The 22,294-nt window shown below is 54.9% G+C and overlaps 9 protein-coding genes across 9 annotated transcripts; 2 read left to right on the top strand and 7 right to left on the bottom strand.

Moving 5' to 3' along the window:
- Window positions 1–139: 139 nt before the first annotated feature.
- On the bottom strand, window positions 140–1,847 carry P153DRAFT_354555 (uncharacterized protein; the record flags this gene model as incomplete). Its single annotated transcript, XM_033666512.1, has 5 exons — window positions 140–473; window positions 530–588; window positions 645–1,016; window positions 1,070–1,407; window positions 1,451–1,847. 5 exons carry the CDS (start codon window positions 1,845–1,847, stop codon window positions 140–142), a joined length of 1,500 nt encoding a protein of 499 aa, XP_033526253.1.
- Window positions 1,848–2,309: 462 nt separating this feature from the next.
- Window positions 2,310–3,425, bottom strand: P153DRAFT_310180 (ClpP/crotonase). The gene is made up of 2 exons (XM_033664764.1): window positions 2,898–3,425; window positions 2,310–2,831 (listed from the first exon to the last, which is right to left on the bottom strand). Exons 1-2 carry the CDS (start codon window positions 3,299–3,301, stop codon window positions 2,390–2,392), a joined length of 846 nt encoding a protein of 281 aa, XP_033526252.1. The 5' UTR covers window positions 3,302–3,425; the 3' UTR covers window positions 2,310–2,389.
- Window positions 3,426–3,619: 194 nt separating this feature from the next.
- P153DRAFT_394054 (uncharacterized protein) lies at window positions 3,620–4,525 on the bottom strand. The gene is made up of 2 exons (XM_033671288.1): window positions 4,205–4,525; window positions 3,620–4,152 (listed from the first exon to the last, which is right to left on the bottom strand). Exons 1-2 carry the CDS (start codon window positions 4,214–4,216, stop codon window positions 3,805–3,807), a joined length of 360 nt encoding a protein of 119 aa, XP_033526251.1. The 5' UTR covers window positions 4,217–4,525; the 3' UTR covers window positions 3,620–3,804.
- A 915-nt stretch (window positions 4,526–5,440) lies between these two features.
- On the top strand, window positions 5,441–7,707 carry P153DRAFT_285407 (uncharacterized protein; the record flags this gene model as incomplete). Its single annotated transcript, XM_033663395.1, has 2 exons — window positions 5,441–6,350; window positions 6,404–7,707. 2 exons carry the CDS (start codon window positions 5,441–5,443, stop codon window positions 7,705–7,707), a joined length of 2,214 nt encoding a protein of 737 aa, XP_033526250.1.
- A 457-nt stretch (window positions 7,708–8,164) lies between these two features.
- On the bottom strand, window positions 8,165–9,525 carry P153DRAFT_285129 (glycoside hydrolase family 18 protein; the record flags this gene model as incomplete). Its single annotated transcript, XM_033663378.1, has 4 exons — window positions 8,165–8,272; window positions 8,326–9,014; window positions 9,070–9,424; window positions 9,478–9,525. The coding sequence occupies 4 exons, from the start codon at window positions 9,523–9,525 to the stop codon at window positions 8,165–8,167; spliced, it is 1,200 nt and encodes a 399-aa protein (XP_033526249.1).
- A 1,775-nt stretch (window positions 9,526–11,300) lies between these two features.
- On the bottom strand, window positions 11,301–12,759 carry P153DRAFT_334098 (Lipoic acid synthetase-like protein; the record flags this gene model as incomplete). Its single annotated transcript, XM_033665593.1, has 2 exons — window positions 11,301–11,753; window positions 11,808–12,759. The coding sequence occupies 2 exons, from the start codon at window positions 12,757–12,759 to the stop codon at window positions 11,476–11,478; spliced, it is 1,230 nt and encodes a 409-aa protein (XP_033526248.1). The 3' UTR covers window positions 11,301–11,475.
- A 402-nt stretch (window positions 12,760–13,161) lies between these two features.
- P153DRAFT_420950 (Coatomer, gamma subunit) lies at window positions 13,162–16,092 on the top strand (the record flags this gene model as incomplete). The annotated part of the gene is made up of 3 exons (XM_033672273.1): window positions 13,162–14,070; window positions 14,120–15,842; window positions 15,899–16,092. Coding segments are annotated over exons 1-3 (2,478 nt in total), but the record flags the coding sequence as incomplete, so codon positions are not given.
- Window positions 16,093–16,926: 834 nt separating this feature from the next.
- Window positions 16,927–18,303, bottom strand: P153DRAFT_429111 (alpha/beta-hydrolase; the record flags this gene model as incomplete). The annotated part of the gene is made up of 5 exons (XM_033672753.1): window positions 18,139–18,303; window positions 17,940–18,023; window positions 17,507–17,746; window positions 17,162–17,437; window positions 16,927–17,081 (listed from the first exon to the last, which is right to left on the bottom strand). Exons 1-5 carry the CDS (start codon window positions 18,191–18,193, stop codon window positions 16,927–16,929), a joined length of 810 nt encoding a protein of 269 aa, XP_033526246.1. The 5' UTR covers window positions 18,194–18,303.
- A 417-nt stretch (window positions 18,304–18,720) lies between these two features.
- P153DRAFT_180034 (cysteine proteinase) lies at window positions 18,721–22,197 on the bottom strand. Its single transcript, XM_033662365.1, has 4 exons — window positions 20,382–22,197; window positions 20,230–20,336; window positions 20,021–20,183; window positions 18,721–19,974 (listed from the first exon to the last, which is right to left on the bottom strand). Exons 1-4 carry the CDS (start codon window positions 21,735–21,737, stop codon window positions 18,916–18,918), a joined length of 2,685 nt encoding a protein of 894 aa, XP_033526245.1. The 5' UTR covers window positions 21,738–22,197; the 3' UTR covers window positions 18,721–18,915.
- Between the last annotated feature and the right edge of the window lie 97 nt (window positions 22,198–22,294).

Raw genomic sequence — 22,294 nt, 5'->3', positions numbered from 1 at the left:
TGCTTCCACTCAAGCCAGACATTCTAAAGAGCAGTGGATATCACACTGATTATACAAATACGCATCGCTGCACCTAATTTCTGTCCAGAAATACAACCTCACATGACCCGAGAACACCGTCCCACCTAGGCCAAACCATCTACACTTCCTCACAAAACCTCTTCCGATCCCCCTCAATGTCGCCCCACATCTCCGGAAACCGAGTAAAGAACTGCGGCGCAACACTCCAATTCTTCAAGTCGCCATGATACCTCTCGAACACGGGGCTGGGATAGTGCGTAGCAGACGCCTCGTCAAAGTAGAAGGCGTCTTCGTAGGAGAACGGCCACTCGAAGCGCAGGTAGTTGCGGTAATCGTACGAGAAGTCCGGGCGGTATAGGAATGTATCTTGCATCTCGATGAGGCGGTCTCGTAGCGTTGGCCAGGCGAAAAAGTCGATTGCAATGGGGTGTTGGGTGCGCGACTGGCTGATGCTGTGCCGGGAGAGGAATTAATGATTGTGAGAGAGTCTTGAGAGAGGTGAACATACCCGGGTCGAAGCCAGGCGGGGACTTTGGCTAGTTCTTCTTTCGTTGCGTTGAGATAGTACTGTTTGCAAGTCAGCGTCCGTTAGGCACTATCGAGAGAGATGTGGAGTCACCAACCTTTAATAGCTTGAAGTTCTTGTACGCGGCAGCCAATCTCTGCACCTTTGGGAGCTCACAGAACAGCAGCTCGTCGACTTGTTTTAAGATGGAGAGCGTGGGACTCTGCATCCACTCGTTATATGTGGCAGACCAGCCGTCCTTGATGCCTAGGTACAGAAGCTCTACTTCGGCGTGGTATCCTTTATGAAAGGCTAGTGATCCGGCACCTGCTGTCGATCGGTACGAAAACACCTTCCCAAGCAGCTCGTTGGTCTTTCTTGATATCTCGCATGGTGTGATAGGGGAGTGAGAGGGGACCAATGGAGGTTCGGGGTCACCGATATATAAGACTACAGGGTTTGAGGGTTTGCGCCAGTTCAGTCCAAACATCTTGGATCATTGAATGTTAGCTTTTTCTTGTGTGGAGTTATTGTGAAACTCACCTCGGCCATCATAGGTGCCCAGGAAGCGGTCGCTGGATCGTCTCCCCAAGGCAGCTCTTCCACATCATCATCTTTAGGTGGCCTCTCAACGGGCGCAAGGTTGATGCTCATGTCGAGGTTAGACCCAAGGTCTGCAATGGAGGCCGGATGTGCTTCCATATCTCCCATGATGGTCATACCATCAATATCGAGCGGCCCGGCTATGTTTAGTTTCTGATCGTATACATGGAAGGGATTCGACAGATCATCGACCGTCAGTTGCGGCGGCTTGGCCTCGCAGGTGAAGGAGGTAGTCCGTGGTCTTGGGGATGGCTGACCTACCAGTCGGTGAGCCTCGTCTGTTCGTCGATTCATAGGCATGTTTTCAGTATGTATGCGTACCAGCACTGCTCGCCACAGGCGAGTTTCCTGAACCTCCCCCATTTGTTGCTGGTGGAGCCGTGTTCCTCGATAGGACATCACCTCCAATCACACTCTTCACGCTCTCGATGACATCCTTGAGCCGCTCATTTTCCGTCCGTAGAGTGTCAATTTCAGAAAGCAAGCTCGCCGTCGCTCCATTGCGGTCTTGATCCCGTAGGATTTGTATTGTTCGTTCTAGCTCGGCGATGTGTGTCTTTGTCTTCTCCCGGAGTGATCTCTGAGCCTCCCTATCGATGGCTCGCTTACGTTCGCGGCGCTCCTGTTCACCCAAGCAGGAAGCACGTCGCTTGCGCTTGGCGACAGGAGCAACAGGTACCGGGGTAGCGTTGGCGTCACTGGAAGTACGGTTCACCATTGTCGCAATTCATGCAGTCAAATCAGTCGATGGCCGAATCGTTTGTCGATTGTCGGTTTCTGTGAGACTCGAGCAAGTGTCGACGGAGTCGAGTCGAGTCAATTGCGTTTTAGGGGACATCTTAGGCTATATTCACCGCTAAAGTTGGTCCACAACAAAGTGCGCTTAGTTCCGCTCCAGAGCCGGGGCGTGTCAAAATGCGGGGAAGTGGGGTCTGGGGCAAGGTCGGCTGCATGCTCGCGTCGCCCAGGATTCAACATGCCTGGCAGGCGGAATTCACAGATTGTTCATTGGCTAGAGTGTTGAGGAACTGCGTCTGCTTGGTATAAAGGTTGCCGAGATTCGCCACCTCTGGACGAGACAAATTCGTCGCCTGACCATGATCTAGAAGGGTGGTGGAGACGAAGAGCTGTGCAAGTTATATACTCCACAGATCGGGGGTGACGTCTGTATAGAAAAGAAGGTCGCAACTCAAGATGGATTGAATTGTGAGGTTGAGGTGATGCATACGATTTTCACAGAGTGCTATGTGTTCATCCGTTCTACAACTTCGAAGGCTTCCACTTAGGTTGCCTCTTCTCTGCAAAAGCCGTTAAACCCTCGACTGCATTCTCGCCGGACTGCAGTGCCTCGTTGTACCGTTCGGACGTTAGCTGTGTAGCTCTCTCTACGCTGGCATGTTCCCATGAGTCCCTCAACGCAGCTCTCGTCACAATTGCTGCATCTGGAGACAGAGCTGCAATCTCGTTCGCCAGCTTCACAGCGTCATCAATTACCGTCTCTGCTGACGGCGATATCCGGTTGATCAGGTTCAACTCTTTGGCGCGCTGTGCCGTGATCGGTTTACCGGTCAATGCTATCTCAGATGCAATGGGCATTCCAACATTGCGGACCAGTCGTGATGGGCCACCGGCTGCAGCGAAGATACCGCGAAGGGCTTCAGGCAGGCCAAATGTAGCGTGTGGTGCTGCTACAACCAAGTCGCTAGTAGGTTGTCAGTAACACATTTAACTCCTCGATCGAATGCAAAAATCTCCGAAGAACACATACCATCCCAACACAATCTCAAACCCCCCTCCAAGCGCAAACCCATTCACAGCAGCAATGACCGGTTTCTTCCCCGCCCTCCTACTCAGTCCCGCAAAACCACTCGCAGGGTGTCCAAACGAGCCAGGCTCCGCCTTGATCACCCCCGACCTAATCTTGCCCAGTTCGATCAGATCCTGGCCGGCGCAGAAGCTCCTCTTACCCGCGCCTGTGATGATAGCTACACGCAGGTTGGGTTCCTTGTCGAACCAGTCGAACACAAGCCCCATTTCGCGGTGCCCAGCGAAGGGGATGCTGTTCATTTGCTTTTCACGATTGATGGTCACGAGGAGGACATGGTTGGCGGGATAGGAGAGGAGGACGTGGGAGGTGCTTGGAGGCGTGGTTTGGGGCTTGACGGTTGCCATTGTGTTGGCAGAGGCTGTTGACGTGATGGTGAGGATGATACAGTGTGATGCAAAATATTGGCAGAAGAGAGTACAATACTAGCTATCAGCGGCCTGCCGTGGTTATGAGTGTTACATTGTTGCTGTAGAGGGTAAGCAATTGCGACCCTCTCACTCAAGCCGAGGTTGGCTTTCACCTATTCCCAATGCAGTAATCTGCTCGGGTGTTGCGCGCCGACACTCGAACGGCGTGTTGGCTCGATCATGCTATCCTTTGGCGAGTCCAGGGTGTTGGAAGTATCGGAACATATCCTAGTCTAGGTTGCAAGAACAGCAAATGGTGTATTTAAGTAGCAAGCTCCGCGCCCTTTGTACATTCTGTACTACTTAAATACGGTCCCTACGATCCAACAAAGCACATGCGTTGCCTTTGACACTTTCTGTTTATGACAAGACGCTCTCAGACACTGCCCGTCACCTCCAAGATACCTAAACTCCATGACCGCATCGGCCCGAGACATGCCTCAATCCCTCCCCCAACGCCCATGCCTATGCTCATGGTCCGGTCTGCGCGTAATGGGATGGCCGCTCAACAGCGGATACAGGAAGATTGCACACAATACTGCCCACACAAAAGCACCCAGTACGATAAGTATGCCTCCCCAGTATGGAACCGTGCGGTGAGCAACAATCAGGCGTCCATGGCCTTTGATGCTCGGGGGTATGATGCGATGTGAATTCGCGTATTTGTAACCAGGTCGTGGCTGCTTGATTGGGCTTTCAGTAGCGGAGTCGATGCGAGCGGCGCTGGTCGGATCGAAGCTGCCGTAGGCGATGGGCGTGTATCGGAGCGTCCGTGGTGTTGAGTCGTCCTGGACGGCGAGTGTCAGCATGATAGCGATGGCGTGAGATTAGAAACCTTACAGCTGCGGCCATGGTGAAGCATACTCAGCCGGTTGTAGTAACCGTCTAGGTACCTTGCAGCAGGCCTTTGCAAGACGGTACGGGTGTAGGTGTGACCAAGCAATGCCCAGAGATCATGGGTGCGATCAGCGGTCTATTCGAGAAGCGCCACAGATGTCGTTCAGTCTTTCAGGTCCTTGTATAAGCAGGAGAGGAAAGAACCTCCCATGTCATCAAAGGCTGCAGATAGCGAGCCCCGTTCTAGGTAAACACTATTGCTGATTGTGTTCTGACTCTAAGAACTGCGGTATGCAGTGATCGCCTGCAGACATCGAGAGTAGGAACGCTTAGACCAATTGACGTAGCCAGGAGCGCGTATTAATTGATGCATCACCTTGTGCGCCCCCACCCCACTGCAACTGCCTGTGCAACCTCAACACGGCTAGTCTGTCCTCCTAAAGTTTGTAGATAGCTGCTTTGAGCGTTTCCTCCTATATCTGCAAAGTCGCTAGCCTTATGGGCTTGTTGTTGTATCAGTGTACGCAGTCGCGCAACGAGTGTGTTCTAGGATAGTGCATTAATAAATACGAGGTCCTGGGTAGTGCCTCGAGCTAAGTGTGGATCCGCTCTGAGCCTCCATCAACATCATTCTTTGTGCAGATTATTGGGTGAGATAACCATTCCGCGGATACATTCGCCGAACCCCTTTGACAGGCCGTCCACTATGTGCAGAACGCGGGGTTCCCATCAGCTGATGAGCCGCCGACGACGACGACGCAGCTGAAGGGCCTTCGAGTGCACTTCGCTCAAAACATTTGCATTCCGAAACGCAGTGCGTGAGAAGGCAGATTGGGCCTTCTGCGCCTGGCACTTGCTCGATTGATTATTGGCGGCCTCTGCGGTATATCATATCTATGGTGGCAAACTTACTGTTGCGCAACACGAACCCGCGAGGCTGCATGTTTGCTGACTTGAGACCGGCCACACGGAATCCATAAGACATCGAATTAGACTGTCGTAAAGGAGACCATAAACTCCTGACATCTTTCTCTCTCGTCTTTCTGGCCCGTCTGTTGCTCTCGTTTTGCTGTTTCTAATTGGCTGGTAAGTTAACCCTCCTTCAACACTTGCTCAATGAAAACTTTTGACATCAGTTTGACATCACTCAGCTCCAAACTTTCAGAGACTGTAAACTGTATAGCGACTGACATCGCGACAACAATGGGCGACACTTCAATACTTAAGTTCGACCTGCATATGCCGACCTTTCCTACGAAACATCCTCCGGGCTGTGATTTCGCCACAACAGCAGTAGACCCTGGCGATCCCGAAGGTTTCTTAAGAAGGTGCTCAGGCCATAACAAGAAGACCAAATTGCGCTGCAACGCGGTTATCGGAAAGAAATCACAGTCATCTTGCCGTCCCAAGTTTTTACCCACCTGTCATACTCATCGCGATCAACAAAGCCTTACCGGATGGTGCCAGTTCAGACATCCCGACGGAGAAAGATGCCCAGTATTGTTTAGATGGGTACCGCCATACTTTGAGCTCTGCGCCGAGCATCAAGGCCATCCCGATATGCCCTGCTACTTCTTGAAGCTCCCGCTTGAACTCCGTCACGAGATCTTCCGCTACCTGCTGCCCTCCGACTCAATTGGCTCGTCAAGTGCTGGTGTCCATCATGCTAAGGAGGATGCAACTCGAAACGGTTCTCTCGCTATTCCGTCTGGCCCGGCGTCAAGCAGCACACGCCCCCGTTGCGTGCATTTCCAGCAAGCGGCACCATATGCTTTCTACGAACACTATCACGATGCGTTTCCCATGCCTCTTGTGGATCTACTCTTGATCAACCGTCATATCCATGCAGAAGTCAGGGGCTTGCTTTACAGCATCATTGCGTTCAAGATCGATGTTCGTAAGGATGGGACGTACATGTGCGGGAGAAGACTGTTGGAGCCTAGGAGGCCAGATGGCTGTCCGCACGTACCTGTAGATGAGACTGAAGATGGGAAAGATATGTTCCTCAAAACCTTTGACTGGGCTGCGGTCAAGAACTACAACGTTGACATCTTGGTGGAGTCGTGGATCACTCCACAGATGCCACACGGTTGGATGCGGCCGGCCGACTCTTCCTGGGATGAAGAAGTCGAGATATACGATATTCGAGGTACAATGCCGTCAGCCTAAGGGAGCATATTCACATTGACTAACGCAGTACAGACTACGTGAGTGTTGTTGTCTCGGGCATCCTTGGGAAAGCGCGGAATCTGTGCAAACTACAAGTCCGTCTGTGTCTAGCAGACTTCGAGTGGACGTTTGATCAAGTTCTCACCAACACGAAGCTGATCGTAGGCCCATTCGAGCGGCTCCGAAACGTCCGCCAACCACGGTTCGCAGGTGTTTTCTTCGGCAAACCAGACTCGCACATGGTCCACATCCGGCGCACAAGATGTTCTCGACGCACACAATGCTCCCCCTCGAACCGGCCACACTGCTCCCCCTCAATATACTCCGTCCCTCCCCTGCCAACACAAAAAACCGTCCTCGTCGCAGGCATGCCCCTATTCGACGCCTACACCGCCGACTGGGAACACCGCATATCCTCCAACGCATCCTCCTCCGTCGTGAAAAACTCGCCCATCCGCGCAATGTTCACAGCATTCAAGGACTTCTACAGCAAGCTCGCCCTCATCCACGCCGACGTGACGCGCAAAAGCGGGCGAAACAGCTTCCTGCACCGCGCGCGCGTGGCCCGCGAGCAAGAAGACGTCGACGCCTTCCGCCTCCTCCGCAACGAGCTAATCCAATACTGGCACGCGTACGTCGAGCAGGAAGAGCGCAAGAAAAACGACATGAACATGCGCCTGAACCGCATGCTGGGCGCGGACATCTACCCGTCCCATGAGTGGGACGACACCCGCTCGCGACGCAGCTCCGCTGCTACAACGCAGACGAGCACCGCGCACTCCCCCGTGCTCATGAGCGTAGAGACTATGACTAAGGAGGGCATCCCCATGACGGGCAATCAGCACGTCGCTCACCCGCTCGACGAGAACACTCGCCTCTATCTCGTCGCGCAGGCGCAGGCTAAGGCGAATGCGAGGGCTCAGGCTAAGGCCGCGCAGTACAATCCGCCAGAGTGCTCCGTCACGGATCCGTACAACGCGTCGTATATGTCGGTCTTCGACTCGCGCTCTCCGCCTTTGCCCGCGGTGTCTGGTAAGGCTGGTTTGGATCGTGGTGCGCGGAACGGCGACCCGGGGCCGTCGACGGAGAGGAAGCGTGCGTTTGGGTCTGGGTCCGGGTCCGGGTCCTCATCTTCGGTTGACGGCGGGAATCGTAGCTCCGGGTCTGGTTCTGGTTCTGGTTCTACTTCTACTTCTGTTTTTACTTCTACACCTTCTTCTACTTCTGGATCTGGATCTGATGGCGTGAGTGGGGGTGCAGTAGAGACGGAAAAAGCGTATATTGGTAAGGGGAAAGGCAGGATGTCGGTCAATAATGTGGATGTGAGGTATTCTTGATGAGCCAGGGGGAGAAACATTTTTGGATTCTTTTCTATACTGTATATGAGTATGAATATGAGTATGAGTATCTGCACTGCCCTTTTACTCTCCTTTCTCCCCTTTTTTCCAATGGAAGATAGAATTTTCAGCACGTGGTCATGGCAACACACAAGACAGGAGACGAATCCATCTCAAAGGACGTGGAGAAAAGGAGGTCATGCATTAGTTCCAGCGTCTATACGCCTTCATCTCGAAACTCAAAAATTCAATCCCATGCCGTCTTCCACCCTCCTGTTTATTCTATTCATTACCGCGCGAGACTTTGGGAGGTCTGTATGGGTGCAAGCAAGCAAGCAAGACGACAAAACAAAAGGCCGCGTAAATATTCGTCGTGAGTCGTTGTTTTCCTCAGGGGGTTATATATCGTATCATATCATATCAAATCATCCGTCGTATTCTTCATTTTCTCGCGCATCTAATTGCTCGGCATGCCATTACGCAGATTATCGTACTTCGAGGCGGGAAAGCTAAGGAGATTAGGATTCTGATCGAGCGCGCCAACGCCGCCGATAGTGTTGACAAACTGCGTCTGCGTCAGCACTCACACCGCACTAGAAAAGTAAAGATAAGACTCACCGTCGAGATCAAACTCTCGCTCCCCTTCTTATCCCCCGAGCTCTCCCAGTACATAGCGCCGCCCAACCCGCGCTGGCGAATATACTGCGTCTTCGCAGCGACAATCTGCGGCGTGTCGTACGTGATCATGAAGCGCTGGGTAGCGTCGTAGCTCCAGCTCGCCATGATGCCAGTGTCGGTGTTGATCTGCGCACCCGCCTGCGGAAGCACCTTGTAGTCATACACGCCCGCCTCCCATGTCCCCGGGCCGCCGCCGGAAAACGCTTGGCCGGGTCCTCCTGTGTTGGCGAAGCCGCGGCCGTAGAGCGGCATGCCGAGGACGATTTTCGAGGCCGGCACGCCCGCGGAGATGTAATCGCGGACCGCGCGGTCGGTGCTGAAGGGCGTGCTGCCTGGGTCGTTGGAGGAGGTCTGCACGTTAGCTTGGTGGCCGGCGACGTTGGAGAAGCCTGCGCCGGCGTAGTCGTAGGCCATCAGGTTCCAGAAGTCGAGGTATTGGTCCATGGCGCCGAGTTTCATGATGTTGTAGTTTGTGGGGCCTGCGGGCGAGGCGACTGTTAGGAGGAGACGCTGGTTGTTTGCGTTTTGGGCGGAGTATGCGTCGAGGGCGCGACGGGTTTCGGCGAGGAGAGCCACCATGTCGTTTGCTTGGGCTTCGTTTGTGGGGTACTCCCAGTCGATGTCGAGGCCTGGTTATGTCAGTATACTGCGTTGGTTTGATGCATGTGTTGGGTGGGTACTCACCATCAAATCCAAGGTTCTTCATGAGCTCGACTGCACTGCTTGCAAACTTCGCTCTGCCCTGAGGTGTTGATGCTGGCTGGGCAAAATTGGCGGAGTACGTCCAGCCTCCAATCGAGAGCAACACTTTTAGCTTGCGGTTGCGCTTCTTTTGGAGGAACAGCTGCTTAACACATCCGTAAACGTTGTTGCCGGTGTCGTTCCAGGAATCGTTGGTGTAGTGCTTGTCAGTGTCGGACCAAGTGTCGGTGAGATAGACCTCGCCAGATTCGGGTCGTATGTTGGCGAAAGCGTAGAGAATATGTGTTAACTCTTCAGCGGGCAGGTCTTGCGGGTTGTAGTTGCGTGCGTAGATTGCCTGAGTCGCCGTTAGATATTAAGCTTGGAGTGTTCAACCACTTGTGATCTTACCCAGTTCACAAAATACGCAACATTCCTGAATCCAGAAGTAGGAGGCATCGGGACGTCGGGAGCAGGGATGTTGTTTGTAGGCTGTGGAAGAAGTACGCTGTTTGAAGATTGCGAGCTGGTAAAACTACTGGTAGGTTGTAAAGTAGTGCTGCTACTCGAAGGTTGTGAAGTAACGCTGATACTTGAGATAGCAATATTGCTCGAAGACAGCAAAACAGCGCTGCTACTCGAAGCCTGTGAAACGGTGCTGCTAGTCAAAAACTGTGAAGTAACGCTACTACTCGTAGCTTGTTGACTTGTGCTGCTGCTCGAAGGTTGCGAGATATCAACGCTACTCGAAGACTGCAATACAGCGCTACTACTTGTAGATTGCCAATTGACAACACTACTCAAAGCTTGCGAAGTAGTACTACTACTCGTACTTTGTTGACTCGCGCCACTACTCGTAGACAGCAGAATAGGAATATTCCCCAACGGCGGCAGCCCAGCAAAGCTATGCGACGGTTGGACAAAAGTCAAACTACTCGTCTCCGAACCAAAGTCCGTCGTCGACCGCGAAAAAACAGTACTAAGCGTAGTAGCCTGCGAAGCCGAAAAGGAAGAAGTCCGTGTATCCTGCGCAACGGACGAGATCTGCGACTCGGTAAAAGTGCTCAAACTCTTAGAAGAAGGTAGTAAGAAAGAGACGGGGAGGGAAACAGAGACAGAGACAGACACATTACCTGGATATTGATATTGTGGATTGGTGACGTAATAGGGAGGAACAGCCTGGGGGATGGCTACTCCACGGCATAGCGCCGTGAATAGGACGACGACGGGGAGGATATTTCCTGTCCATAGGTCCATGTTGAGAGGCTTGCCTTACCTACCTGGGATGCGATGCGGGTGCGGGTGGTGGGCTGTGGCTGGGGCTGTGGCTGGGGCTGTGTGACGTGGCTGGTGTGGTGGCGTTGGGCGCTAATGCAGGTACGAGGTGCGTACAGTATAGGTAGGTAGGTAGAAAGGTCCAGCTCGAGGTTGAGAGAGGGAGGCGATGATATTAAAGTTTATTAATAGGAAAGCTGGTCGCGAAGTTGCGATCTCACAAAGGTCCACAGCTTAATTTTCTCTTGGTGGGATCTGTTCAACTTCTGCTGAACGTAAGAGGGGAGAAAGTGTAAAGATGAGTGTACTGTGTAATATCGCGGTAATGTCCCTTACAAGAGACCCTATATACAAAATAATCCGCGAGCAAAAGAAAAACCGGTTGCGCAAGCAACATACCGGCGTGTGGCGGAAAAGGAATCTGGACGGAAAAGAAATGAAAAGAGGATGGAAGTACACTGGGTCCCGAGCAAGATATCTTCATGGCCTGCGATGTAGGTAGATCAAACCTTAGTAGATGGAGCAGTAAGTAGGTCGTAAACAACGGTATCGAGTACAGGTTCCACGAGATGTGTAAATTTACATACACAAACAGTATAGACATTTGAGAAGACAAGGGTAGAAGTTGGTACGATCCGGCAGACGGCTACTCTCGCCATCTAGCCCGGAAGCGAGCACGTCCGAGGAGGTTCACCTCGCAACTGTACACATGATGTAAACAAGAGTATCACATGGGGACTTGAACTGGAACCCTGCTCCCGCCTGATCGTTGTCAATGTTTCCCAGGTGATAGAACATATCCGCCCCCAGCAAGCATCCAAGGCCCATCCAGCCAGCCAACCAACCAACATGGGTTCGCCTACCTCTCGCTACTATCGAAGAAGCAAGTCCAAGACTCTGCAGTGTACGAAGCAGAACGTGACCAAGAAGCAAAGAAGAAGCACATAGTTGTACAAAACCCTTTGAAAAACTGCCAAGACGGAGAACATCTCCATGGCATTGGTGCGTTGAAAGCACTTCAAAATTGTTGAATATGTGAATCAAGAAAGACTAAGCCATCTAGCATAGATACGCCCCAAACGCCAGCCCATATATCATAACATACACCAGCACCCAACTCCATCCATGCAATCCTCACAACGTCTGCTCAGCCATAACTTCAGCAGCCTCTCCCTGCCCAGCATTCCCCAGCCTGCGCTTCTTGAGCACGTTCTCGATAAACGCCTCGCCGGCCTTATAACTCGACCGCACGAGCGGGCCGGAAGCGCAGTACAAGAAGCCCAGCTCGAGAGCTCTCACACGCCATGTCTCGAATTGGTCGGGGGTGACGTAGTTGTGGACGGCCATGTGGCGTTTTGTGGGGCGCATGTATTGGCCGAACGTCACGACGTCGACGTTGTTTGCGCGGAGTTCTGGGGTGGTTGTTAGTACGGCCATTTATGTGTTTAGCAAAGAGGCAGACATACCTCGCAAAGCATGCCATAGCTGATCCTCGGTCTCGCCCAGCCCCAACATGATGCTCGTCTTGGTGATGAGCTCTGGCTGTGTCTCCTTGGCCGTGCGCAGAACATCCAGACTCTGGCGGAACTTTGCTCGTCGATCGCGGACGAATGGTGTAAGGGCTTCGACCGTCTCGATGTTGTGGGCGAACACGTCGAGGCCACTGTTCGCAACTAGCTTCACCATCTCGAGGTCTCCGGCGTGATCTCCCACGAGCGCTTCAACCAGCATCGTCGGCGCCTTTTGCTTGATCTTCATGATGGTCTCGGCGACGTGTCGCGCTCCTCCGTCTGCGAGGTCGTCTCGGTCCACGGCCGTCAACACGACGTAGCCCAACCCCCATCTCCGTAGTGCTTCGGCGGTGTTCTCAGGTTCGTGGGGATCGAGCGGCGCTGGTGCTTTCGACGTCTTGACCGAGCAGAAGCGACATCCGCGCGTACATGTATCGCCCATCAACATGATTGTAGCCGTAGCCGCGCTCTTTGAGCTCCCGCCCCAGCAGTCGGAGATGTTTGGGCATTTGGCCTCCTCGCAGACAGTGTGCAGGTTCAGACCTCGCAGGTCCTTTTTAATCTTCTTGTAGTTCTGGTTCGAGGGTATGGGCGTCTTCAGCCACTCTGGCAGGCGGGTGATGGTCTTCTTGCGGCCTTCTGGCCCGACCTGGGCGGTTTTGATCTCGTAGGCCTCGGCGGGGGCGAGCGGGGCGTCTGGGCTTACAAAGTCGCCAAAGGAGGGACCCGCGTTGAGCGTGTCGCTGAATGTGGTGCGGGCCCGCGAGGACTTGGGGGGCTGTTGCGGGGGATCAGAGGTAGTGGCGAAGGTCCGAGCGCACTGCGGTGGTGGTATTCTTGGGCGCGGGAGAGCGTGGAGGGGGGTGGCGGAGAAGAGGCAGCGGGAGCGAGGTATCGAGGAGGCCATGGTGTGTGGAGAGCAGGTCGAGGGGGAGAAAAGGCGAGGTCTGGAGGGAAGGCGAGGGCGCTGTCGAGTCAAAATGTTGAACTCCCGTGTCTGGCCGCGCTGCTGCAGGGTTCGCCAAGCGTCCGCAAACATTCCAAACACGCAGCAGCAACCCACATTCGGGACATCCCTGCACTCGACCGAGCGAGGGCAACCAACATCAACGTAGCCAATTCACCGCACCCCGACACTCCTCTGCCATTGCGACGCCCCGACCCCGTCCCTCCAACTCACACGCGCCCGACCACCCGCGGGGTCCACACACATCGCCCACACGCCAGAGGCCACGTTTGGCGCAGCAAGAGCGGGATACTTTTGACGGAGCAGCCGCCGCGGGAGCTGTGCTGCAGCCACCATGGACAAGAAGCACGAGGACGTCGGCGGGGTGGCGCAGATTGACAAGACGTCCGTCTTCCAAGAAGGTAGGCCGCCTGTATACTTCTGGAGTGGTGGAGGGGGGAGCATTCTGGCGGTATGGGAAGCTGACCGCCCGTCCAGCGCGCGTCTTCAACCAGAGCCCCATTTCGCCGCGCAAGTGCAGAGTGGTATGTTGGGACGCCCCTCCATGTGACCGTGGGCTGAGCATGGCAGATATTGACCAAGCTGGCCCTGCTGCTCTTCACCGGCGAGAGCTGGGGGAGGCAGGAGGCCACGACCCTCTTCTTCGGCATCTCCAAGCTCTTCCAGAACAAGGATGCCTCGCTGCGCCAGATGGTCTACCTGGTCATCAAGGAGCTCGCCGGTTCCGCCGACGATGTCATCATGGTCACGTCGTCCATCATGAAGGACACGTCCGTCGGCAGCGACGTCGTCTACCGCCCCAACGCCATCCGCGCCCTGTGCCGCGTCATTGACGCCTCGACCGTCCAGGCCATCGAGCGCCTCGTCAAGACGTGCATCGTCGACAAGAACCCGTCCGTCGCCTCGGCCGCCCTCGTCTCGTCGTACCACCTGCTGCCCGTCGCAAAGGATGTCGTGCGGAGGTGGCAGTCCGAGGCCGCAGAGGCTGCTTCAGGCAGCAAGTCGGGCGGTGGCTTCTTCGGCGGACTGGGAGGCGGCGGCTCCCACACGGCACTCCAGGCCAGCACAAACTACATGACACAGTACCACGCCATTGGCCTGCTGTACCAGATGCGCTCCGGCGATCGCATGAGCCTGGTCAAGATGGTCCAGCAGTACTCGGCACAGGGCGTCGTCAAGAGCCCTGCTGCCACCGTCCTGCTGGTCCGTCTGGCAGCCAAGCTCGCTGAAGAGGACCCCAACCTCCGCAAGGTACTACCCGTCACGTGCCTGCATACACCACCACTGACAACACACACAGCCCATGATGCAGCTGCTCGACGGCTGGCTGCGCCACAAGTCGGAGATGGTCAACTTCGAGGCTGCAAAGGCCATCTGCGACATGCGCGACGTGACCGACGCCGAGCTCGTGCAGGCAGTCCACGTCCTCCAGCTGTTCCTCACCTCGCCTCGCGCCGTCACAAAGTTTGCTGCCCTCAGAATCCTGTCGCAAATGGCCTCGTTCAAGCCCGACGCTGTTCGATCGTGCAACCAGGACATCGAATCGCTCATCACAAACTCGAACCGCAGCATCGCCACCTTCGCCATCACCACTCTGCTCAAGACCGGCAACGAGTCGTCTGTCGACAGGCTGATGAAACAGATCACTGGCTTCATGGCCGAGATCACCGACGAGTTCAAGGTCACCATTGTGGAGGCAGTGCGCACATTGGCTCTGAAGTTCAAGGCCAAGCAGTCTGGCTTCCTCGCTTTCCTCAGCGGCATCCTGCGCGACGAGGGAGGCTACGACTTCAAACGATCTGTCGTCGAGGCTATCATGGACTTGATTCGATTCGTCCCCGAGGCCAAGGAAGATGCGCTAGCCACATTGTGCGAGTTCATTGAGGATTGCGAATTCACCAAGCTGGCAGTGAGGATCCTTTTCGTACTCGGGAGGGAAGGTCCTTCAACGCCACACCCTACAAAGTACATCAGATACATCTACAACCGTGTCGTCTTGGAGAATGCTATTGTTCGTGCGGCAGCCACCTCTGCATTGGCCAAGTTCGGCGTTGGCCAGAAAGACCCCGAGATCAAGAAGTCGGTTCACGTCCTTCTCACCCGATGCCTGGACGATGTGGACGACGAGGTCCGAGATCGGGCGGCCTTGAACCTCAGCTTGATGGACCAGGATGATGACTTGGCTATTAGCTTCATTCGCAACGACTCGATGTTTTCTCTACCCGTTCTTGAGCACCAGCTTGCCCTGTATGTCAGCTCCGGGTCTCGCGATACTTTTGAAACCGCTTTCGACATCACCCAGATCCCGACAGTCTCCCGAGAACAGGCAGACGCCGCAGATCTCACAAAGAAGACCGAAGGCGTTACACCGACGCTCAAGGCTCCCAGTGCTGCCAAGGCACCATCAAAGGCTGGTGCGGATGCTGCAGCATCTGGGGCGGCGGCTGCACAGAAGTATGCTGCGGACCTGCAAAAGATTCCAGAACTGGCAGCGCATGGCGGCGTGCTCAAGTCAAGCGACGTCATCGAGCTCACAGAGTCCGAGACCGAATACGTCGTCACGGCCATCAAGCACATCTTTAAAGACCACGTCGTCATCCAATACGACATCAAAAACACACTGCCCGACACAGTACTCACCGACGTTGAGATGGTAGTCACACCCGAAGACGACGGCGACGTGCAGCTCGAAGAAGAGTTCATAATCCCAGCACCAAAACTGCCGACAAACGAGCCCGGAACTGTCTACGTATCCTTCAAGCGTCTGGAGACGGAGTCGCAATTCATCGCCACCACCTTCACAAACATGCTCAAATTCACAAGTAAAGAAATCGACCCCAGCACAGGCGAACCCGAAGAAGGCGACGGCTACCCAGACGAATACCAAGTCGAGGACCTGGACCTCAATGGCGCGGACTACGTCGTCCCCGCTTACGCCGGCAGCTTCGATAACATCTGGGAGCAGGCCAACGGCGACTCGGCTACGGAAACACTGCAATTGAGCAATATTAAGAGTATATCAGGTATGTCAATATCATGTCCAGAAATCACGCAATTCGACCTACTAACACAAACGCAGACGCAACAGAACAGCTCACAAAGACACTGAGCCTCCAACCCCTCGAGGGCACAGACGTCGCTCTCTCCGCTTCGACACATACGCTTAAACTCTACGGTAAGACGGTTACGGGCGGGAAGGTCGCGGCGATGGTTCGGATGGCGTTTAGTGCTAAGACGGGCGTGACTATGAAGATTGATGTTAGGAGTGAGGAGGAGGGGGTTGCGGGGTTGGTGGTGGGGAGTGTGGCGTAGTGAAGGGGGGGGGTGAGGTTGAGGGGTTTGGAAAAATATGGGGGGTTGTGGGCGAGGGGAGGTGGAGGTGTGTATAGCTTAGCTTGGATGGAATAGATTATGAGTGGAATGAATGGGTGTGTTTATGAGGGTTTGGGTGTGGTGATGTGGGAGATGATGGAGACTGGCTGGGGATGTCGTTGTCTTGGGGAGTGAGTGAATAAGTGAGTGAATAAGTGAGTGAATAAGTGAGTGATTAAGTGAGTAATCGCCTTTTCTTTTTTCTACAGATCCCACGACATGAAAAAGGGGGCAAAAGTTGAGATTTTCACGGCGTCTCGTCGATTGGAAGTTTGTATCTTCCTTCGTCCTCGCTGATTTCTCGTCTTGCTTGTTCCAATCTGGTTTGGTCTGGTCTGTGACGCTGTTCTGCTTGGTCACTTCTTCTACCGTACTTTCATCGATGCATTCCACTCCACTCTATCACACTTTGGAAATATGTTTTTAACCGCCACGTCATCTTATCAAAGTAATCGATCTATCGTCCAGAGAAATCCACAACAGTCCACAAAACCCCGCATCAGCACACGATAGAACAACAAATGAGCGAAAGAAGGGAATCGATGAGACGAGATGAGATGAGCCCAGGTACGATACACAGCAGCCATACATTTGTGCTAAAAAGCAGGGAGGAGTTTGGGGGTGTACATGCACCACCAACACTCATGTCATATTCTCGTTTCCAACGTCCTTCTATCTCCTTTCCACACCCACTCCCCCCTTTACTCCCCCGCCCTACCCATAACCCATCACCCCTCAACAGATATCCTCAACCTCCACCGCCTTGCCATCCCTCGGCCCCAAATCAGACCGCAGTGTGCGCCCAAACAGCTCCTTGAGCATCTCAAAGCACACCCCACTCAGCGCCGCGTCGTAGCGGCCCTTACTAAGTTCGTCGCGGATAAATGCATCTATTCACACATATTAGCCTCCCTTACATCCAAATCAAACCCCCAGAACCGCAGAAAAGAACAGAAAAAGGGAGACCCACGTTGCGCCCCCGCATTCTCAAAGAACGAAAAATTGACTCCACTATCATGCAGCGTCTTCCTAATCAAATCGCGCCCCTCAGCAGGGACATGATTATCCAATTTCCCAAATATCATCACAAGTTCGCCCCTAATATCCCTCGCGCGCGCAAGCGAATCATCGCTCTTACCCAGCCCGAGTGTCGAGCTGTGGATATCCGTCGCGAAATAGCACACAGCGGCTGCGACGCGCGGGTCGAGCGCGCATCTATACGCCAGGTGGCCGCCTAGGCACATTCCTATTCCACTGTTAAACCCCTAATCCACTCCACTCCACTCTACCATTCAGGGGGAAAGGGTAAACGCACCAGTAGCCCCCACCCTCCCATTGCACGTCTCAAGCGCGAGTAGCGCGTCGATGGAAAGCGTAGCGTCTTCATCGTACGCAGACACTTTCTTCGCAATTTTCCACTCGTTTCCAGCGTCTGTGCCGGGCCCGTCGTAGGCGAGCGGGGAGGGACCGGTGAATTCGTGGTACGAGGAGGGGGCGGCCACGATGTAGCCTTGCGAGGCGATTTGGCGGGCGAAGCGGCATACGGGACCGGTTACTGGGTGGGTGGGGGCGTGAGAAGTTGGTCAAAGAAGATGGGGGGGTTTTAAGAGAGAGAGAGAGGGGGGGGGGGATGTGGCGAGATAGAATGGAATGCAATGAGGTGATAGATTCGCAGGAATTGATGTCGAGAGAGGAAAAATTGAATCATCGGAATGATTGATGGGAGGGAGGTTTGTCAAAAGGCTTACCCTGGTATATCTCCGAGAAAACAACTACGCCTGGAAACTTTGCTTTGGGGTAATTCGGGATCGAGGGGTGGAACATGAAGATGCCTATACTTTTTTGTCAGTTCATGTCCAACTCATACTTCTGATCCGGAGGATATAGTCATGGTCATGGGTATTACATTGGAATTGGGTATGGGTATGGGGATTGGGAGGTACTAACGCATATCACCCCCCGCCACCGTAGGCACGTCTTTGTGCGATTCCTGGATCAGCATATTGATCTTCTTTGGGGTTCTGTGTAATTAACAAGGTGGTGTTGTGTGAGTTGTTTGGGAATTCAATCGTCTGTCTAGCTGGGGGATAGCTTGCGCTTAATATGCGTGAGCTCTTGGTGGGGGGGTGGAGTGGAGTGGAGTGGAGGGGTGGAGGGGCAGGTGGGATGTAGGTAGAGCACGGTCCAAGTTCCCATACATAAACCCATAAACTCCATAAATTCCACCATTACATCCACCATGCCAACGCAACGCAACGTAGACGAAAGAATCACACCACACCACACCCAAACAAAGCATGAAAACAAAAACGTCTCAGTAGTCGATACATACATACATACATACAAACATGCGTATTTTGATCCCTATATCCTAGACACCCGATCCGATCCCTCTTTCCGCCAGTCAGGGTATCTATTCATCACAGCTCGGTGCCCATCCCAACCGTTAAAGCGCACAACCCAGCCTACGTGATAAACATCTGAATATGGAACCCCACACACTGTACATACAGTCCGAGATGATGACTCCCATTAGTCCCGTCCCGACCCGATCCGTCCCATCCCATTCCATCCCATTCCAATCCATCCATCACTTTTGTTCCCGACGCAAATGCTTCAAAAACTTTTTTTCTTCCCCACGTCGTATGATTACCGTCCGAGGTTCGCGAAACCATCCCCCCCACTTCCACAAGTCTTTCTGAGCTGCCCCTCAACACCCGCACCTCATGACTCCATGTGCTGGTAGAAAAGAATATACGCGACCTTGTTGTCGCGGACGTTTTCCTTCTGGAGCGGCGTGCGCTTGCCAGCCGAGTTAGGCGTCGCCGATCCGTTGAGGACGCCAGCCCACTTTTTCGTGTTTTCCTTCTGTTTTTCCGCGCCGTTGACTTGGTTCCAGCCGCCCTTGTCGGCCTCCTCGTCTTCCATGTCGATCTGGGCAAAGAAGTTCTTGCTCTTCCCTGCGTCGGACTTGTGCTGTTCGAGCGCGGCAGCCAGGACCTTGGGATCCTCTTCGGCGCCGCCCTCGGCAACGTCCTCGGCGCGGATCCGACGCAGGATGGTGTCGTCCATGCGGATCCACTCTTTGCCTTCTTGGCGGCGGATGTCGACTGTGTAGTGCCCACCGCTTGCGTTTTTGCCGTGGTGGTAAACGACGCCGATCAGCCTGTATCGCGGGAAGCCTCCGTTTGCCTGGTAGTACCCTCGCTTGTGCTGGGGGAACATTTCCTTCGGAATTTCTAATTCGAGGGGGTATCCGACCTTCTTCCAGATCTTCTGGGGGCCCTTCTCGTCGTAGTGGAATCGTTTGAGGTGGAGGATCAAGACGGGAGGAAGGCTCTCGATGTGGACTTGCTTGGTGGAGGCACGGGCACCACGGGCTGCGCCGTCTAGTGTCTCCAAGCGTGTCAAGTTTTTCAAGGCGTCTGTGATGTTGTTGATGTTGGGTTCGCCAATGTCCAGTTGTAGTGGTTGGTATGGCTCGAGTGTGACTGAAGGTTTCTCTCCTGGCTTCTTGTACTCAGATCGGAGCTTGCCGCCAAAGATCTTGGTGATGGGCGTCTCGATCTCGATGGTTCCGGAAGATTGAGTGACGGACACCTTCTGCTTCGATCCAACTTCGTGCCAGCCACCCTCTGTGGAGTCCGGTTGGTCGGTTGTCGGTGAGGTCAGGCTTTCTTGAGTATGATTTGACTTGTCCTTCTTGATCAGGTTGGCGCACTCGTCATGCAGGCCGGCGAGCAGAAAGCCCAGGAACTCTTCGGCATCCTCTTGCTGGCCTCGCTGTGTGATGTTAGAAGGAACAAGCGGATGTTTTGGAGTGACTTACCTTCATGTTGTCGAATCGTGGGAGGCGTTTGATCACGTCGTACACGTACTCTGGCGTCAGGGGATCGCCATACCGCTCGAGCTCGTTGTCCTTCAAACGCAGACGAAGCTGGTCGATCGAGGCTGCGGAATCGATCATTTTGAAATCGCGCATGAACATGATCCTGGCGGTTGTTAGTTGTGAAGATGATAGCAATCTACAACACTCACATTGCATCTACGAGAGGCGTCTCGGACTTGAAGCTGTGCACAGCGCGCCTGGCAACCTGGTCCAGAAAGTCATAGAAAGGAACGCAGAAAAGAAGGACTTGCAGAATCTGGAGACGTTAGTTTTTCGCATTATGGTGTGATTATTGACGTACAGAATTCATGTAGCAAAGATTGCCTGTGTTGACGAGGCCGCGAGGTTCAAGGAACGAGACCTTCTTCTCTGAATCAACCGAGAAGGACGCCAGAACGTCAGCGAGAGAATTGCTCTTTGGCACGGTGGGCCCGTTTTCAGCAACAGGAACCCCATTTGATACAGTGGCGGGCGGCGGTGGCTGAGCTGACGCAGGAGCGTTCTTTGCCCTCAAGAGTTCTGCCCATGACTTTGGTGGTGCAGGCTTGGCCGGCGGGGCCGTCGTGGTCGCCTCGTCAGCACTGGCTGTGTCCTCTGGCGCGACTGCTGGAGTGTCTTCTGCCTTTGGCGCATCCTGCGAATTTGCTGTAGGAGGGGGAGACTTGACTGATTTCTGAGTGGCCGAGGCTGCAGTCGAGGGCTTGGTGGGCTTGATGGGGATGAGCGGGACAACAGGCTTGGTCGTGTTGCGTGTGTGTCTTGGCACGGCGGGTGAAGTCTGAGCAGATGGGGTCACGGCAGTCGGGGTGGTGGAGTGGGTGAGGTCAGCCTCAGACGGCGGGTGTGACGTCGAGGGGGTGTCAATCTCCGCGTCCGAGGGCACTGCAACGGTGGATGCCTGCGACTCCTCTGGCTCCTCAGTCGGTGTCTGCACCCCGTCTGTGGTTTGCTCAGCGTCAGCCGAGGACTCTTCCGGGACAGCCTGCTCGCGCGAGGGCAACGCTAGTCCCTCCTCCTGCGCGGGCACAGCATCGCGTCGTCGTCTCCTCCGGGTGGCGGCACGGGGAGGAAACTCTGCGTCAGGCACCGACAGCCACGGCAAGGGCGGGTAGAAGGGCTTGAACGTCGCAGGCTGTGCAGCCGGAGGCGGGGTGGACTGTGCAGGCTTCGACTCGGCGATGGGCGGGGGCGTCGTGGTCGTGTTTGTCAGCGGGGTCGAGGCAGACACCTGCGTCTGCGAGTGCACCGAGGACGTCGAGGGCACCGGCTGGGGAGTGTGCACGCGCGGGGCGGGCGGGGTGCGCGAGTGGACAATGGGCGGCGTGTGGCCCATGGCGCGGTTCACCAGCGGCAGGTCGGCCAGGTGCGGGTGCGACGAGACGACGACGGGCGAGGCGTGGGGCTGGGGCTGGAACTGGCGCGGCGGCATGGGGTACTGCTGCTGCGGCTGGTGGTAGGGGTACCATTGCGGCTGCATGTGCGGCATGTGCTGGGGGTAGGCGTGCGGATGGCCATAGTGCTGGGCGTGGTGGTACTGCGCGTACGGGTTGTGGTGGACGGGCGAGTGCGTCTGCGGCGGCATGTGGTACTGGTACTGGTGCTCCTGCCTCCGTCCCTGGTAGGGCCCGGTGGGCGGCACGTACGGGCCTGGCATCATGGGCTCAGGCACCCTCTCGCCTCCAGTCGGTCGCCGGCCAGAGAGACCGCGCGGCCAACGTGCAGGCGGCGGTGCGTGCTGCTCCTGCTCGGTCTGCTCTGTCTGCTCGTGCCCGTGCTCAGCGGCGATGGCGGCGCGCAGGTGGCGCGGGGGCTGGCGAGATTTATTGCTGGCTCGCGAGAGGTGGTCGCGCGACGCCCGGCGGTGGGTGGAGGGCAGCGGGGCAGCTGGCAGGGCGCGGGGTCATTCTATCAGCACGACATGAGCGCTGCAAGACTGCCCGCGGGGGAGAGGCGCGAGGATTGCGTGCGGTCGGGGGCGGCGTGAATAAAGAATGCAGAGGGCACAATGGCACGTCAGGTCGTCCGTCGTCGAGCCCTGCGCTTGGGCCACACCAAACGTCACAGACTCAGTGTCCGACGGCGAGCAATCAGGGAGACGACAGAGCACTAGATTCTTGAATTCGACGATGAAGTGAAGAGCTATGCTTTTAATTATCAGAAAATACGGCTTCGTGTCAAAATTCACTACTTTGCAGCCTGCACAGCTTGCTTGAA

Source organism: Dothidotthia symphoricarpi, assembly GCF_010015815.1.
Source record: "Dothidotthia symphoricarpi CBS 119687 unplaced genomic scaffold P153scaffold_5, whole genome shotgun sequence".
Lineage (NCBI taxonomy): Eukaryota > Fungi > Ascomycota > Dothideomycetes > Pleosporales > Dothidotthiaceae > Dothidotthia > Dothidotthia symphoricarpi.
This window is presented reverse-complemented; position numbering and strand designations above follow the sequence as displayed.

What these genes read in the sequence shown, in the direction of transcription:
- P153DRAFT_310180 (XM_033664764.1), bottom strand. Translation starts at nt 3,301, where the DNA reads ATGGCAACCGTCAAGCCCCAAACCACGCCTCCAAGCACCTCCCACGTC. An exon ending in TTTGAGATTGTGTTGGGATG is followed by an intron (nt 2,832 to 2,897) that starts GTATGTGTTCTT and finishes ACAACCTACTAG; the next exon opens with CGACTTGGTTGTAGCAGCAC.
- P153DRAFT_180034 (XM_033662365.1), bottom strand. Translation starts at nt 21,737, where the DNA reads ATGATGCCAGGCCCGTACGTGCCGCCCACCGGGCCCTACCAGGGACGG. An exon ending in ACGCCTCTCGTAGATGCAAT is followed by an intron (nt 20,184 to 20,229) that starts GTGAGTGTTGTA and finishes AACAACCGCCAG; the next exon opens with GATCATGTTCATGCGCGATT. An exon ending in CACGATTCGACAACATGAAG is followed by an intron (nt 19,975 to 20,020) that starts GTAAGTCACTCC and finishes AACATCACACAG; the next exon opens with CGAGGCCAGCAAGAGGATGC.